The 18,662-nt window shown below is 38.5% G+C and overlaps 1 protein-coding gene across 4 annotated transcripts in view; it reads left to right on the top strand.

Annotated features, from left to right (window-relative positions):
* Positions 1–18,662, top strand: part of GTF2E1 (general transcription factor IIE subunit 1) — a 48,427-nt gene that overhangs the window by 22,878 nt on the left and 6,887 nt on the right. For 3 of the 4 annotated variants that reach the window (XM_067738757.1, XM_067738758.1, XM_067738759.1), the window contains 3 exons: positions 2,599–2,800; positions 5,826–6,067; positions 10,346–10,766. In XM_067738757.1, coding sequence (XP_067594858.1) covers positions 2,599–2,800; positions 5,826–6,067; positions 10,346–10,766 — 865 coding nt within the window. Of the gene's footprint in view, positions 1–2,598; positions 2,801–5,825; positions 6,068–10,345; positions 12,091–18,662 lie in introns of those variants that run through there. The other variant, XM_067738760.1, reaches the window with a different exon arrangement.

The following is an 18,662-nucleotide window of genomic DNA, read 5'->3' as shown; positions in this document are numbered from 1 at the left end:
TTCTTCCTCTTTCTTTATTTTGGTAAATAGTATTTTTGATCAGTTAAGCCAGAATATTTATGTTGATGCCCATTAATCAAAGACCATCATGCCCACAGTGTACAAAATTGGGTTTGTTGATGCTTTCTGCAGCAAGGAAACCACACACCATAAGAAACCATGTATCTCAGCAAGACTATGCTGAACAAACTTAGAGAATATGGGCTTTTGTTAGATAATATTGGGGAGGATTCAGGGAATTGGTGGGGATTTGCTGTGGATTAGGTACTATCAAGGAGTGAGGGTAGGGCTTCCCTGGTGGCGCAGTGGTTGAGAGTCCGCCTGCTGATGCAGGGGACATGGGTTCGTGCCCCGGTCTGGGAAGATCCCACATGCCGCGGAGCGGCTGGGCCTGTGAGCCATGGCCACTGAGCCTGCGCGTCCGGAGCCTGTGCTCCGCAATGGGAGAGGCCACAACAGTGAGAGGCCCGCGTGCCACAATAAAACAAAACAAAACAAAAAAAGAAGTGAGGGTAATTCTATGATTGGATATCTTAATAAATCTTATGCCAGAGGTGAGAAGACCAGGGTGAGGCTAAAACTGTAATTGGTAAAGAAGTAGCAGTCATTCGTGTTAGCTGGGTTTGTGTGTGTGTGTGTGTGTGTGTGTGTGTGTGTGTGTGGTTGTGCAGAGATCTTGCTTTTGTCTACATTCAGACAGATTCAGATTGGCTTGGTTTTGCCTCACTTGCATCATGGTCTCAGAGGACCTTTTATCTGATGTTGGTGATCTGTGAGATTCCGTTTGGCAGAAAAGCATCACAGCCTAGCTATGAGTGCTAGGTTCCTTCTTAGCTATGAGGGGCTGCTTTTCTCTCTCTCACTTATTTGAAATAGATGTAAAAGATGAGGTAGTATATGGATAGCAGGAAGATGGATTAAGAGTGTTTAGACAGGGTGTATGAACAAAGAATTTACTTGTGATTGGTTGTTTATGTGTGAGAGGCAGTAAAGAAACTTACTCTGTTTGAAATACATCAGTAGAATCTAGTGTTAATGTTGAAGCAGAGATGTCTAGTTTGTTTATTCCTTACTAGGGGAAGAGGGGTTGGGGGTGGGGTTATGTGTCAGTCATATATTGGGCTATTTAAAACTAAATGTTTGCATACTTACTATGTGCCAGACATTAAGTGCTTGTGTGATCTCTTTTAATCTCTTGGGTTAATTAGGTTAGAAAAGAAGGATGCATAGCCCTGGCATTGGGAATAAGGACCAAACTGGAGATCCAAGTGGGGCTAGTGGTGTTAAGTAATATTTAAGAGTGTGAGTTTCATCATAATAGATTGGGTTTGAATCCTGCCACCACCTCCCAATTAGTAGTGATAAGATCTTGAGCAAGTTACTCAACCCCTTAGAACCTCTGTATTTTACAGATTTAAATGGGCAATAATAATAATACTGTCTTCAGATGACTGGCAATACTTGGTACTTAGTAAGCACTCGGTATACAGTAGCTGCTTTTATTACTTTTCTCTTATTGGCTATGTGCCTTTGGACAAATCACAAAACTCAGATCCTCAGTTCTGACGTCATTTTACAGGATTGGTATAGGGATCAAAAAGTGTAAATTGAAGCGCTTTAGAAAGAAAGCACTTACACAAATAAGATAAATGTTAATGACTAATATATTGTTTCTCAAGTGTTTGAATTTACTTGACAAGAAAGGACTGGTAGGGTTATGATATTTTTGGATCAAGTTATACAGGTTCTTGAATGTTAGGATGAGAAATTTAGATTTGATGCTGTGGACTTTAGAAGTTCAGCCATCAGATAGACTTTAGAGCAGGGGGATGAGATGATTCAAATGGTGGTTTAGGAAACTTGGAATTGGAGAGGGAGAGCCTAAAGGTTCAAAGACCAGATTTAGGAAGCTAAATTTCAGGCTAAGTAATGGTGGCCTAGATTAGTGAAATAATAGTAGAAGTGAAAAATCTGTGATGTTTCTAAGGAATTACTACAATATAATTATAAGCTGAATGTGAAGGCTGTAGAAATAACAATAAAGGCTTCTTGAACTTTAATTTTGGAAATGGATTGGTTAAAGTTATTTAGATGTAAATAGTTAATAAATTTGAAGAAATAACCTTGTTACAATGTACAGAATGACCAGAGACTTTCGGTTTTAGGTACTTATTTGGCTTTCCCCATGACATAGACTCAAATGTGTACTGTGCAAAAAGAAAACTGTTGGAAAAGGATACAGGTTTCAGTGGTAAGCTGTAAAGAATTTGATTTTAAGTTAAAGTAAGTATATGTATGTTAGAAATGTTGTGATTAAAATCTGTTTGCTGTGCTGCAGTGAGGGGTGAAATTACTTTGAAATGCTTCAAAAAATGATAGATGGATAGATATGTGATAAATCCAATATAGAAAAATGTTAATTGTAGAATCTCAGTGGTGGGCACATGGATGTTCACTGTAAACTTCTTTAATCTTTTCCATGTTTTTGAAAGTTTTAATAATAAAATGTTGGAGGAAGAGTGGAGATATAAACTGTTTGCTAAAGGCTAGTCTTGAGAATTTCTCTTCACTGACCTGAGACTTTTGTTTTCTCTATAGGAACTTTCCGCTGTACTTTTTGCCATACAGAGGTAGAAGAAGATGAATCAGCAATGCCCAAAAAAGATGCACGCACACTTTTGGCAAGGTTTAATGAACAAATTGAGCCCATTTATGCTTTGCTTCGAGAGACAGAGGATGTGAACTTGGCCTATGAAATACTTGAGCCAGAACCCACAGAAATACCAGCCCTGAAACAGAGGTGAGTGTAGGCCCTGTGCTCTTACCAAGAACACTTTTAAGCTTGCCCTTGTTTTAACTACCTGTACTTTGGAGAGCAGGATTGGGTAAGTAATTTACCAGGAGACTAAAAACTATAAGATTATGTGGATTCTAAGCTCTGCCACACATGTCGTATTAACTTGTGCCTGTGATGAAATTTGTTTGTACTGAATGCAGAACAGTATGAGCCCTAAGCAAAAATCTTTAAATAGTCAGGTTTGACTTTTAAGTACTCAATCTGCTTGGGCCTACTGCAATTCAGCCAATTGTTAGTTAGTCCTAAATTGGTTGTGCCTTTTGGGGATATCTGAATTTTCCTAGTCAAGTTCTGAAGGCTGAAGTTCTTTAAGGAATACAGCTTTCACTTTTTTTGTATGTTTGTTTTTGAAGTTTTTAACCACACATTTCTTGCCTTCCTTAGTTTTCAATGCAACTTTCTTGAAAGCGAAGTATAGTGGGTGTTACCTATGGGTTAATACTTCTTACTGTGGCTCCCTATTTTTGTCAGTGTACCCTAATTTTTGAATTGCAGAGGCAGCCTTAATTTTGCCATGCCATAAAAAGTGGCTTTTCTTCTTTGAAAAGTATAACTGAGAATTGAGGTCAGAGAGTACTCTCCTATTCTTTCCTTTTTCTTTCTTCTTCCCAGTTTCAAGCTGAGGGCTTTTAGAGTTTATACCCGTCTACTCCCTTCCATAGAACACAGTAGTCCAAGTTGTAACTCTATAGATTTTGGAAGCACTCTTAGTATTTTGTGCCCTCTGGTACTGATGCTGCAGAAAAGCCAGTTCTGGGCAGTCCTGAGCAAACTGAGTTTCTTTTTGGTGGTTAAAAACAATCCAGTTATACAGAAGGTTTTGTATCTGTACAAGTTATTGTGAATTTTCTTTTCTAGCATCTGTGTCAGTTAGGATACCTTTATCTGTGATAACAGAAAACCAACTAGAAGTAGCTTCAACAGTAGGAAAAACTTTCTAGCATGACCAGAAGCCCTTAGGTAGCACAATTCAGAATTAATTCCACAGCTCAGTTACATCTTCAAGGATCTAGATTTGTTCCATACTTACTCTGCCAAACTTGGCCTGTTGGTTTTCCTCTTGGCACCACCAGGGGAGCTAGCCTAAGGTGGTCACATTTAGATGAAAATGTTCAAGCACAGAAAATTGGACCATCCCTTCCTTGTGTCCTGTTTTAAGATGGAAAAAAGCTGTAACATAAGACTTTAAAACATAGTAAGACAAATAGATAGATTGGGTACAGAGAGATGGCCTCGTAGGCCTAGACTCAGAGTGGGCCAGCAAATAACTGATGAAAAAGCTATAGGAAAGAGTGATTTACAAAGCAGCCCTGGTACAGCTAAAGGCAGTAGTTACAAGGCATGGATTAAGTGACCAGATCAGCATGGTTTGTACAACTAGAGAGGGTGCATTTTTTTGATAGAAAAAGTGGCAGTGGGTCTGTAGATATCCAGAGGCAGAACAGGAGGGAGGGATGGGATGAACCCACGATTACCTCCAGAGGTTGGTCAGAAACACAGTATTCTCAGGGAGAGATGTAATGGGCCAGTCAGAGACATGGATACGTCAGCGAAATCTCAACTAAACATGAGACAAAACTCAAGTAGATGTGAGTGGGCCCAGGAAGAAATGAGGAGCAATGGAGTAAGCAGATATGAAGTAGGACCAAAGAGAAGGAAAAACAGTGAATGGCTTCTGAGAGAGAGAACTGATACAGAACTTAAAGATAAATGAAGAAGTATTGCTTAGGCTCAGAATGAGACAGCCCACTACACAGGAGACAATCCAGGATTCATGGAAAAGATTTAGGAAAAATGGCAGAGAAGTAAAGGAGAAACATAGGGCCAAGAGAATCAGTCAGCAGACACAGAAAGGAACACAGCAAAAGGTATGGAGAAAGATACAGAACAGGTACTAAATAAGCAGGTAGTTCATGAAATATGAAGATAGTTTGTGCAATAAAAGAGCTGTCTAAACAGAAAGGGAGGGACAGTCATGCCTAGAACTTGATGCAGAAAAGCATCAGTAGCAGGCAAAGAAAGACAAGGTGTGAGCTTAGACACACAGAAAATCAGGTATATTCAAAAGAATGTGGAGCACATTGAAAGTGAAATGATCAGATAAAACGGGGAGCAGCAGAAAGGCTGAAAACTCATAGAGATGAGGAAACGTTAAGTGACTAGAGAAAGATAAGGAATGATCCAACCTGGAACAGACTAAGAAGATCATGGATAGTAGAAGTAAGAAACAAAAAAAATAGACCCAGAAACAGATCATGGTTGCTGTGGGGTAGAAATAATGGTTGGGCCTGGATTTGGAGAGTCAGCATTGGTGCAGAGATGGACAGATACAACTTGAAAAGAAACTGATCTCTGCATAAAGATTTGCCTTATTTGGTGAGTCGCAGAATATTAATTCTGAGTTGAAGTCTGGCTTTGTAGAATACTATTCTAGCTTCTCAGCACACAAAAGAAAGGGAAAAGCCCACAGAACTACTTTGAATTCTTCTGGGTTGAGCTGAGAGCATGCTTTTTAAAATATAACATGTGTTTTATTTTGTTTGGGGTTTTTGTTTTGTTTTTAAACAAAATACTCATCAAAGATGTTACTGGGAGAGATTTTCACCAGACTAGTGTCTTTAAGTGGATTATGTCACTATTTCATTCTCCCCTCTCTCTAAGTAGACTTATTTAAACATCTTAATCTGTACAACCTCAATCATTTATATACACCTAATGCATTTATATACACCAGAGGATTCAGTGTTTGAGAAACTTAAATATAAATATGATGAGTTGTTCTAACCAATGTAACTTTCACCCTGTGGTATAAGAGCGGATTTTCCAGAATTATGAAAGCATGTGTGCATGATTGCTAGATAGAATTTATATGTAATTCTTCAGTAACTACTTCCCCAGCTGCCCTTCTTTTCTAGCACCAAGACTTCAAGTTTTCTTCTTCCCTTCCTCCTCTAATCTTGTTATATAGCAAGGACCGTGCAGCAACTGCTGCTGCAGCTGCTGGCCTGGCAGGTGGGCACCACCGGGAAGCATGGGCCACCAAGGGTCCCTCTTATGAGGACTTATACACTCAGAATGTTGTCATTAACATGGATGACCAAGAAGATCTTCATCGAGCCTCACTGGAGGGGAAATCTGCCAAAGAGAGACCTATTTGGTTAAGAGAGAGCACTGTCCAAGGAGCATATAGTTCTGAAGAGATGAAGGAAGGTAAGAGTAGAAGAAGTAAGATGAATATGTCTTGGGTATGGTAGAAAATGAACTTGACCTAGGAAATCACCTGGGCAATTCTTAGTTTTATTGGAAACCCACTGTGTCTGTTTTGTAAAACAATTGCATTATAGCAGGAAGTAAATTGAGCAATAAGCATTAAAACCAACCAGTATACTTGTATTAAACTTCAACTTAGTTGAAAAAACAGACAACTTTTTAAATTTCCATTTTAGATTTAAGAAATTGTCATTTTTTAATGTTAATTTCTTGAAAAAGTACTCTTGTGTTCAAAGTGGCCAAATTCATTTCTTCTTTAATCTTCTCTTGCCCTAACTTGCATGCATTTTTGTTTCTTTGAATTAGGAGCCATAACTATATACTAGTTATGTTGTCTCCTCATAAATACCAAGGAGATGCGCTACTTGAAATATATAAAAAGATACCAAATGAGTAAAGACAAGGATTCTCACCATCCAAGAAGATTGGCAAAACTTTATACTAGAAGATTTTGGAAATCTCTGTGAGCCCTGAAGGGTTAAGAATTATATAATAATCAGAAGCTTGAGAACTGCACGATTTTACTTTTTAAATGTTAGTCTCAAATTACTGGATTCAGAGACTTTGGGTGATGATGGTTTAGGACTAGGTAGAAAATGGGAGACTAAAACTGGATAAGTATTGCTCAGAAACTGGGAAACAGAGGTGAAAGAGGGAGTCTGTCCCTCTGGTTAGATTTCATCAGCATTAGAACCTACCCGTCCCTATTCCTAGGTTATGTATCATTACTAACGTATCACTTGAGTCTGTTTCTTTAATACTAAAGAATCATCAGTAATTAAAAACCACTTGTTTTTTGACTTTTTTTTCTAAACTCTTTTCCCTTCATAATTAGCGTTTCATTACTGTGTATGCTAAGAATTGTAAAAGTAGTGTGGAGTTGGGTAGTCATGGTAAAAGCAGATGTGTGATTCTCTAGTGTGATTCTCTTTGGTGTTTTAATTCCAACCAGAAAAAAGTTTTCCTTGGCAATCATACTTTACTCTCCCTCCTTCCCACTGATTACCTTGGCTATGAGGTTTAGTTATTTTGGTGCATATTGGTTTAGATTACATAGTAGTTAGGCTGTCAACTATTTAATAGGTTCGTTTTCCCCAACTTGGCTTCTTGCCTGTTCTTGAAGCAACCAAGCCTTTTTTTCTGTGAACTTAGGAACAAAATTGAATGAAATAAAACTATTGTTAGCAAGTATTGTATACAGTTAGGCTCATATGTTTAACAGTCAATGTTTATAATTCCTAGAATGGTACAACTTGAATCATAAGGGCTTTAAATAAGTCATCTAGTCTACCCTGTTCCCTTTTGTGAATATTTCCTTCTATGTATAAAATAGGATATGCTTTTATGTCTAAATTTGTCTTCGTTAGGTTTTATTATAGTTGAATAGGCTCTATCCAGTGAATGTGTGAAGTGAGTCTTATTTGTCCTACACTTAATTTTCCTCAGAGTTCAAGTTATTTTAACATCTTTCAGAATTTTATAGACTTCAATCATGTCCTTATTGCTCTACTGAAAGTTCTAATTCCTTTTGATTCTACTTTCCTTACAAAGGATTCTCTTCCCCCAAGCCATCTCCACCTACAGTTTTTGTCTTATTTTAATTATCTTTTTCTGGACCATCTCCAATTGTAATATACTTTACTTGAGACCTAGTGACCAGAGCAATATATGTTATTTATGCATGAATTTATCATTAATTATTTGAGTTTTATCTCAAATATCCTTCTAGTTTTTACATGACAGTTTATTGCTTTGCTTCTGGAAGCATATTAAGACCAATAACTTTAGAATTATGTGCAGAGATTTTTTTCAGACCCTCTCCTGCCCTTTATTTGATAACTTGGATAAGGTTTTTTAGTATATTTTAGATTACTTTTCTATAGGCAGATTTTCTTACACTTGCCAATATTGAAATAGATCTGCCACTTTTCTGCCCACTTATACAACCTTCAGCTCTTCCTATATTTTTTTGCTATCAGTTTGGCCTTTAAGAACCCAGAATTGCTTAGCATCATCAGTGAACTTGACAGTTTCCCAGGATACATCTTCGTAATTTGTAACTCTATTAAATAAGACTGCTCCTAGAACTAGTGTTTCTACCTTACCATCTAGAGATTTGTTCACTTATCCTTATTTTTTGTTTTCTGTCTTCATCTGTAACAGAATAATTCCTTTTTTGGCTAAATCTCTCAAGAACCTTGTCAGAAATCTTTCAGATATGACTTCATTTAATTTACAAAACTAAATTGCTTTTCCTCTAATTTTGTATTTACTTTAAGCATTATTCAAAATACTATGTTGGTAATATTAAGGTATTTGGAAAATTCTTTTAGAAGTGTATAAGTCTTAGAGACTTGCATACATTCCTTGTCTTTTTTTCCTTTTGAAATACTGCATTGGTAATAAGGGCTCTAAGGAGGAGGTTCAGCCTTTGGCACTATTTTAAAATGGTTAAGTTTGATTTTAACCCTCACTTTTACATCCATGTTATCAAAAGCCTGTTTTCTCTGATCTAAACTTTTAACTTCTCAATTCCTGTTTCCCTTTCTGTCTCTTATGTGCCCAATATCTTATCTCAGGAGTTCTATACTTTCTAAAATGTCCAGGGTTACAACTAATTCATCCTAATATGTTAATGAGAAGATGCTTTCACTTCATCCATGGCCAGAATTGGCCATTTCTGGGTCTTCTCTTGATAATAAGTAACACTAATCTAAGTGCCAGGCCTTCACAAATATTCACTTAATACCCACAATAATCCAGTCAGGTAGATACTGTTTTTCCCCCTTTTTGTACTTGAGAAAATTGAAGCAGAAAAAGATGAAGTAACTTGGCCAAAATCATACAGCTAAAAGTGTTAAGAGTCAGGATTTGAATCAAGGAGTCAGGTTTCAATCAACATTTTAAATTCTTTTATATATTTAAATGGCATTATATTTTGTATTATTTTCAGAATATAAATGTTTTTCTTAAATTCTTCATCTGTAATATGTACACAAAATGATAGGAGGTGTGTGGTGGGAGAAGTTTCATTTCTGATACTAGATTCCTAGATAAACAGTTCAAAGTACACTTAATTTGCTTCAGGAAAATAAAACTGCCATTTATTTACTCATTCATCAAATATTTATTCAGTGCCTAACAAGCAATAGGCACTATTCTGGATGCATGGGATATATCACTGAATAAAAAAGGTAAATATCTGTTGTGGAGAACCTACAGCTGTGGAAAGTAGGTGACAAAGACAATAGACATAAATTATTATGTTAGAAAATAAATGCTATGGGGAAGAAAATAGAGCATTGGGAATATAGAGGTAGGGATGAATTGAAAGAAGGTGAAATCTGAGTGAAGACGTGAAAGATGCAAGGGGGTATGGATACCTAGAGGAAAAATATCCCAGGCAAAGGAAACTGTCAGTGCAAAGGCCCTGAGGTAGGAGTGTGTGTGTGGTGTGTACAGGGAATACCATGGAGGCCACTGTGACAGGAGCAGAATGATGAAGGGATAAGTAGGTGGGCAGGAGGAGTTCAGATGATGTAGGGCTTTATATGCCATTGTAAGGCCTTTGGCTTTTACTCTGAGTAAGATAAGGAGCCGTATTTTGATGTCCTATTATGCCAGCTACAAAATTGGTCCTTCATAGACATTATTTCATTTTCTTATCCAGAGCCCTAGAAGACAAATGCTTTTATTATCCCATCTTACAGAAAAAGGTACCAAAGTTTAGAGACTAAATAACTTGCCTAAAGTGTTACAACTTGCATGTGGAAGAACCAGAATTCAGATCCAAGCCATATATTTCTTAAAACCCATGTACAGTTGACCCTTGAACTGTGCAGGGATTAATCTGAGTATAACTTAAATTCATGGTTTCTCTACCTCCATGGATTCAACCAACCATGGATCATGTAGTACTGTAGTATTTACTATTGGAAAAAAAAAATCCATGTATACGTGGACCTGCACAGTTCAAACCCACGTTGTTCAAGGGTCAACTGTACTTAACCATTATGCTACTTAAGTTCCAGTTTGTGAGAAACATTTTGAATATCTTGTGGACAGTAGCTCAAAAAATGGAACCAGTGAAGTCTGTGTTATTTTATAATATTATCCTATATTTAAATATAATATATTAAAATATTATGTATTTTGTTACTTATAAAGGAATGCCTTTTATGTTTAAGGGTATTGACTTTCTGGTTTTTTCCCTTCCAGGTGGCTTAGATATAGACTCGTTTCAGGAGCGTGAGGAAGGCCGTGCGGGGCCAGATGATAATGAGGAGGTCATGCGAGCACTGCTCATTCATGAGAAGAAGACCCCCTCTGCCACAGCAGGCTCAGTGGGGGCAGCTGCTCCTGTGACCACTGCCAATGGCAGTGACTCTGAGAGTGAGACCAGTGAGTCAGACGATGACTCTCCACCCTGTGCTACAGCTGTGGCTGCACATCATGGGGAAGAGGATGAGGAAGATGATGAATTTGAGGAAGTAGCAGATGACCCCATTGTCATGGTGGCTGGCCGTCCGTTCTCCTACAGCGAAGTGAGCCAGAAGCCAGAGCTGGTGGCCCAAATGACACCAGATGAAAAGGAAGCGTACATAGCAATGGGACAACGCATGTTTGAGGACCTCTTTGAGTGAGCTTTCCCTACCTTTTCCTCCTTTCTCTAATGTGCATTTAAAAAGAAATTCCCTACCTTTGAAGAAAAGTGTTCAGTGGCCTTCTGCCTCTCTTGATGTAAATCAACTGTTAATCTTGTGCAAAGAGTAATGGGAGAGAGAGAAAGTTTGATTTTTATGCCAGAAACTTCTCCACGAGGTAGGTTGGCTATAAGCATACCCTTTCCTATTACTACAGTATTAATATTTTGCTGTATTTCCCTATCTCACCTTTTTTCTTTCCCTTTTAAGACACATTTTTCTCCCTTCTGAAATGAGTGAGAGAAGTCTAAAGGTAAATTCTTCATGTCTGCCTGTAGAAGCCCACTTTGATAGGTTACAGTAATTCATTGATCACATCCTTTTTATTTATTCTGACCAAGCATTCCAAAAAGCTCCTGATATTGCTGCCAACCAAGCAGCTTGGCAACAGGCAAATCATTGATGAAGGAAATAAAAAAATCTTAAAGCTTCATATTGCTTCACAGTTTAGGATGGAGTCGATATGTAAGGGGAGGTGGGAGTGCGTGTGGAAGAAGGATGGTTATGCGTAAGTCTCACGATTAATATCTAAACCAAAATTGGTGTCTTTAGAACTGACTTGACTGACAGATATTATTGTTGTGCATAATGCCTTTTGGTTTGTATGTTAGGTAATAGAAAACAGAAAGTGTGTTTGGTAAGCCCTTAGGAAGAAATTAGAGAAAAAACACAGACTTAGGATAAGGAGTCCATGTAAGGGGTTGAAGAGTGGAGAGCATTGGGAACAGTACCCTTTAACATTGTCTGAGTGTGTGCTGATTTGGGAATCCTTTATATAAAGCTGAGACTGGTCCCCTTCTTTTTCAGTTCTTCCACAGTGCTATAAATTGTTTAAAGAGGCCATTCCAGCAGAAATCAGCATATAACAATTGATTACTCCTCTCTCTTTTTTTTTTCTTTCAACATTATTGATGACCTTGTCTCTTGATTCTTGTCAGGAATGGTATTTTAGAGTGCATCCAGTATATCATTGAGCATTGTAACCTCAAGAAAAATACTTTATTTTTGGTTCTGATATGTAGTATGGTATTATTCCTTAAGGCAGAACTTTAAAGAACTTTCATACAAAGGTCTACAACAATTGTATTTTTTATAATATTTTCCCTTGCATTGTCATTTTAAGTATTTATCATTTTATAGTACATGTGTAAAGTTGAGGTAGATTTTAAACATCTGAGCCTTGTATAAAGTAATGGTTCATTTACCTGGGTTGTATTATGACTGAATATTGACAATAAATCTATTTTATACTGACTGAAATTTGTTAATCTAGCTCTGTAACATCTTTACATAATTAAAATGAATACTCTTCCCATTTAAAAAAAAGTGTTTCAGAATATTTTCTCTTATTGGTCATGTTTCAAATAATAGATGCAATTTTATGTAGTCTAAACTTTTTCTGGCAATAAGTTGCCTCAAGAATGACTTTATGGGAGGAGCTTCAAGATGGCCGAAGAGTAAGACGTGGAGATCACCTTCCTCCCCACAAATACATCAGAAATACATCTACATGTGGAACAACTCCTACAGAACACCTACTAAATGCTGGCGGAAGACCTCAGACCTCCTGAAAGGCAAGAAACTCCCCATGTACCTGGGAAGGGTAAAAGAAAAAAGAGAAAACAGAGACAAAGAATAGGGACAGGACCTGCACCAGTGGGAGGGAGCTGTGAAGGAGGAAAGGTTTCCACACACTAGGAAGCCCCTTCATGGGCGGAGACTACGGGTGGTGGAGGGGGGAGCTTCAGAGCCATGGAGGAGAGCACAGCCACAGGGGTGCAGAGGGCAAAGTGGAGAGATTCCTGCACAGAGGATCAGTGCCGACTAGCAGTCACCAGCCCAAGAGGCTTGTCTGTGCCCCCGCCGGGGCAGGCGGGGGCTGGGAGCTGAGGCTCGGGCTTCAATCGGATCCCAGGGAGAGGACTGGGGTTGGTGGCGTGAACACAGCCTGAAGGGGGCTAGTGCACCACAGCTAGCCGGGAGGGAGTCCGGGAAAAAGTCTGGACCTGCCGAAGAGACGAGACTTTTTCTTGCCTTTTTGTTTCTTGGTGCACGAGGAGTGGGGATTAAGAGTGCCACTTAAAGGAACTCCAGAGATGGGCATGAGCGACGGCTATCAGTGCAAACTCCAGAGACGGGCATGGGATGCTAAGGCTGCTGCTGTAGCTACCAAAAAGCCTGTGTGCCAGCACACGTCACTATCCACACCTCCCCTCCCGGGAGCCTGCGCAGCCCGCCACTGCCAGGGTCCCGTGATCCAGGGACAACTTCCCCGGAAGGACACATGGCGCACCTCAGGCTGGTGCAATGTCACGCTGGCCTCTGCCACCGCAGGCTCGCCCCACATCCAAAACCTTCCCTCCCACCCCCACCCCCCCGGCCTGACTGAGCCAGAGCCCCCGAATCAGCTGCTGCTTTAACCCCATCCTGTCTGAGTAAAGAACAGATGCCCTCAGGTGACCTATATGCAGAGGCGGGTCCAAATCCAAAGCTGAACCCCAGGAGCTGAGCGAACAAAGAAGAGAAAGGGAAATTTCTCCCAGCAGCTCAGGAGCAGTGGATTAAATCTCCACAATCAACTTGATGTACCCTGCATCTGTGGAAAACATGAATAGACAACGAATCATCCCAAATTGAGGAGGCTTTGGGAGCAACGATATATATATATATTTTTTCCCTTTTTCTCTTTTTGTGAGTGTGTATGTGTATGCTTCTGTGTGTGATTTTGTCTGTATAGCTTTGCTTTTACCATTTGTCCTAGGGTTCTGTCCGTCCATTTTTTTTTTTAATTAAAAAAATTTTTTAAATAACTTTATTTTATTTTATCTTCTTTTTTCTTTCTTTCTTTTTTTTCTCCCTTTTATTTTGAGCTGTGTGGAGGACAGGCTCTTGGTGCTCCAGCCAGGCATCAGGGCTGTGCCACTGAGGTGGGAGAGCCAAGTTCAGGACACTGGTCCACAAGAGACCTCCCAGCTCCACTAATATCAAATGGCGATAATCTCCCAGAGACCTCATCTCAATGCCAAGACCCACCTCCACTCAACGACCAGCAAGCTACAGTGCTGGACACCCTATGTGAAACAACTAGCAAGGAAGGAACACAACCCCATCCATTAGCAGAGAGGCCACCTAAAATCATACTAAGGCCACAGACACCCCAAAATACACCACCAGACGTGGACCTACCCACCAGAAAGACAAAATCCAGCCTCATCCACCAGAACACGGGCACTAGTCCCCTCCACCAGGAAGCCTACACAACCCACTGAACCAAACTTAGCCACTGGGGACAGACACCAGAAACAATGGAAACTACAAACCTGCAAGACTGCGAAAAGGAGACCCCAAACACAGTAAGTTATGCAAAACAAGAAAACAGAGAAACACACAGCAGATGAAGGAGCAAGGCAAACACCCACCAGACCTAACAAATGAAGAGGTAATAGGCAGTCTACCTGAAAAAGAATTCAGAATAATGGTAGTAAAGATGATCCAAAATCTTGGAAGTAGAATGGAAAAAATACAAGAAATGTTTAACAATGACCTAGGAGAACTAAAGAGCAAACAAACAGTGATGAACAACACAATAAATGAAATTTAAAATTATCTAGAAGGAATCAATAGCAGAATAACTGAGGCAGAAGAACAGATAAGTGACTTGGAAGATAAAATAGTGAAAATAACTACTGCAGAGCAGAATAAAGAAAAAAGAATGAAAAGAACTGAGGACAGTCTCAGAAACCTCTGGGACAACATTAAACGCATCAACATTCGAATTATAGGGGTCCCAGAAGAAGAAGAGAAAAAGAAAGGGACTGAGAAAATATTTGAAGAGATTATAGTAGAAAACTTCCCTAATATGGGAAAGGAAATAGTTAATCAAGTCCAGGAAGCACAGGCAGTCCCACAGAGGATAAGTCCAAGGAAAAACATGCCAAGACACATAGTAATCAAACTATTAAAAATTAAATAAAAAGAACAAATATTAAAAGCAGCAAGGGAAAGACAACAAATAACACCTAAGGGAATCCCCATGAGGTTAACAGCTGATCTTTCAGCAGAAACTCTGCAGGCCAGAAGGGAGCGGCAGGACATATTTAAAGTGATGAAGGAGAAAAACCTACAACCAAGATTACTCTACCCAGCAAGGATCCCATTCAGATTTGATGGAGAAATTAAAAGCTTTACAGACAAGCAAAAGCTAGAGAATTCAGCACCACCAAACCAGCTTTACAACAAATGCTAAAGGAACTTCTCTAGACAGGAAACACAAGCGAAGGAAAAGACCTACAAAAATAAACACCAAACAACTAAGAAAATGGTAATAGGAACATACATATCGATAATTACCTTAAATGTAAATGGATTAAATGCTCTCACCAAAAGACATAGATTGGCTGAATGGACACAAAAACAAGACCTGTGTATATGCTATCTACAAGAGACCCACTTCAGACCTAGGGACACATACAGACTGAAAGTGAGGGGATGGAAAAAGATATTCCATGCAAACGGAAATCAAAAGAAAGCTGGAATAGCAATTCTCATATCAGACAAAATAGACTTTAAAACAAAGACTATTACAAGAGATAAAGAAGGACACTACGTAATGATCAAGGGATCAATCCAAGAAGAAGATATAACAATTGTAAATATTTACGCACCCAACATAGGAGCACCTCAACACTAAGGCAAATACTAACAGCCATAAAAGGGGAAATTGACAGTGACACAATTATAGTAGGGGACTTTAACACCCCACTTTCACCAATGGACAGATCATCCACAATGAAAATAAGGAAACACAAGCTTTAAATGATACATTTAACAAGATGGACTTAATTGATATTTATAGAACATTCCATCCAAAAACAACAGAATACACATTCTCAAGTGCTCATGGAACATTCTCCAGGATAGATCATAATCTTGTGTCACAAATCAAGCTTTGGTAAATTTAAGAAAATTGAAATCGTATCAAATATCTTTTCCGACCACAGCGCTATGAATCTAGATATCAATTACAGGAAAAAATCTGTATGAAATACAAACACATGGAGGCTAAACAACACACTACTTAATAACCAAGAGATCACTGAAGAAATCAAAGAGGAAATCAAACAATATCTAGAAACAAATGACAATGAAAACACTATGACCCAAAACCTATGGGATGCAGCAAAAGCAGTTCTAAGAGGGAAGTTTATAGCAATATAATCCTACCTTAAGAAACAAGAAACATCTCAAATAAACAACCTAACCTTACACCTAAAGCAATTAGAGAAAGAAGAATAAAAATACCCCAAAGTTGGCGGAAAAAAGAAATCATAAAGATCAGATCAGAAATAAATGAAAAAGAAATGAAGGAATGGTTCCTTGAGAAGATAAAAAAAATTGAGAAACCATTAGCCAGACTTACCAAGAAAAAAGGGAGAAGACTCAAATCAATAGAATTAGAAATGAAAAAGGAGAAGTAACAACTGACACTGAAGAAATACAAAGGATCATGAGAGATTACTGCAAGCAACTATATGCCAATAAAATGGACAACCTGGAAGAAATGGACAAATTCTTAGAAAGGCACAACCTTCCGAGACTGAACCAGGAAGAAATAGAAAATATGAACAGACCACTCACAAGCACTGAAATTGAAACTGTGATTTAAAATCTTCCAACAAGGAAAAGCCCAGGACCAGATGGCTTCACAGGCGAATTCTATCAAACATTTAGAGAAGAGCTAACAGCTGTCTTTCTCAAACTCTTCCAAAATAGAGCAGAGTGAGGAACACTCCCAGACTCACATTCTATGAGGCCACCATTACTCTGTTACCAAAATCAGACAAAGATGTCACAAAAAAAGAAAACTACAGGCCAATGTCACTGATGAACATAGATGCAAAAATCCTCAACAAAATACTAGCAAACAGGATCCAACATCACATTAAAAGGACCATACACCGTGAACAAGTGGGGTTTATCCCAGGAATGCAAGGATTCTTCAATATATGCAAATCAATCAACGTGATACACCAAATTAACAAATTAAAGGCGAAGAACCATATGATCACCTCAATAGATGCAGGGAAAGCTTTTGACTAAATTCAACACCATTTATGATAAAATCCCTCCAGAAAGTAGGCTTAGAGGGAACTTTCCTCAACATAATAAAGGCCATATACGACAAACCCAAGCCAACATCATCCTCAATGGTGGAAAATGAAATCACTTCCACTAAGATTAGGAACAAGACAAAGTTGTCCACTCTCACCACTATTATTCAACATACTTTTGGAAGTTTTAGTCACAGCAATCAGAGAAGAAAAAGAAATAAAAGGAATCCAAATTGGAAAAGAAGATGTAAAGCTGTCACTGTTTGCAAATGACATGATTCTATACGTAGAGAATCCTAAAGATGCCACCAGAAAACTACTAGAGCTCATCAATGAATTTGGTAAAGTAGCAGGATACAAAATTAATGCACAGAAATCTCTTGCATTCCCATACACTAATGATGAGAAATCTGAAATTGAAATCAAGAAAACACTCCCATTTACCACTGTAACAAAAAGAATAAAATATCTAGGAATAAACCTACCTGAGGAGACAAAAGACCTGTATGCAGAAAATTATAAGACACTGATGAAAGAAATTAAAGATGATACAAACAGATGGAGAGATATACCATGTTCTTGGATTGGAAGAATCAACATTGTGAAAATGACTCTACTACTCAAAGCAATCTACAGATTCAATGCAATCCCTATCAAACTACCAATGGCATTTTCCACAGAACTAGAACAAAAAATTTCACAATTTGTATGGAAACACAAAAGAACCCGAATAGCCAAAGTGATCTTGAGAACGAAAAACGGAGCTGGAGGAATCAGGCGCCTGGACTTCAGACTATACTGCAAAGCTATGGTAATCAAGACAGTATGGTACTGGCACAGAAACAGAAATATAGATCAATGGAACAGGATAGAAAGCCCAGAGATAAACCCATGCACATATGGTCACCTTATTTTTGATCAAGGAAGCAAGAGTATACAATGGAGAAAAGAGTCTCTTCAATAATTGGTGCTGGGGAAACTGGACAACTACACATAAAAGAATGAAATTAGAACATTCCCTAACACCATACACAAAAATAAACTCAAAATGGATTAAAGACCTAAATGTAAGGCCAGACACCATCAAACTCTTAGAGGAAAACATAGGCAGAACACTCTATGACATAAATCACAGCAAGATCCTTTCTGACCCACCTCCTAGAGAATTGGAAATAAAAGATAACCAGCAGAATGGGAGAAAATATTTGCAAATGAAGCAACAGACAGGATTAATCTCCTAAATTTACAAGCAACTCATGTAGCTCAATATCAAAAAAAAAACCCAGTCCAAAAATGAGCAGAAGGCATAAATAGACATTTTTCAAGGAAGATGTACAGATTGCCAACAAACACATGAAAGAATGCTCAACATAATCATTAGAGAAATGTGAATCAAAACTACAATGAGGTATCATCTCACACCAGTCAGAATGGCCATCCTCAAAAAATCTACAAACAATAAATGCTGGAGAGGGTGTGGAGAAAAGGGAACCCTCTTGCACTGTTGGTGGGAATGTAAACTGATACAGCCACTATGGAGAACAGTATGGAGGTTCCTTACGAAACTAAAAATAGAACTACCATACGACCCAGCAATCCCACTACTGGGCATATACCCTGAGAAAACCATAATTCAAAAATTGTCAAGTACCAGAATGTTCATTGCAGTTCTATTTACAATAGCCAGAACATGGAAGCAACCTAAGTGTCCATTGACAGATG

This window comes from Pseudorca crassidens, chromosome 5 (assembly GCF_039906515.1).
Source record: "Pseudorca crassidens isolate mPseCra1 chromosome 5, mPseCra1.hap1, whole genome shotgun sequence".
Classification (NCBI taxonomy): domain Eukaryota; kingdom Metazoa; phylum Chordata; class Mammalia; order Artiodactyla; family Delphinidae; genus Pseudorca; species Pseudorca crassidens.
Note: the sequence above shows the minus strand (reverse complement) of the source record. Positions and strands in the feature narration are given on the sequence as shown.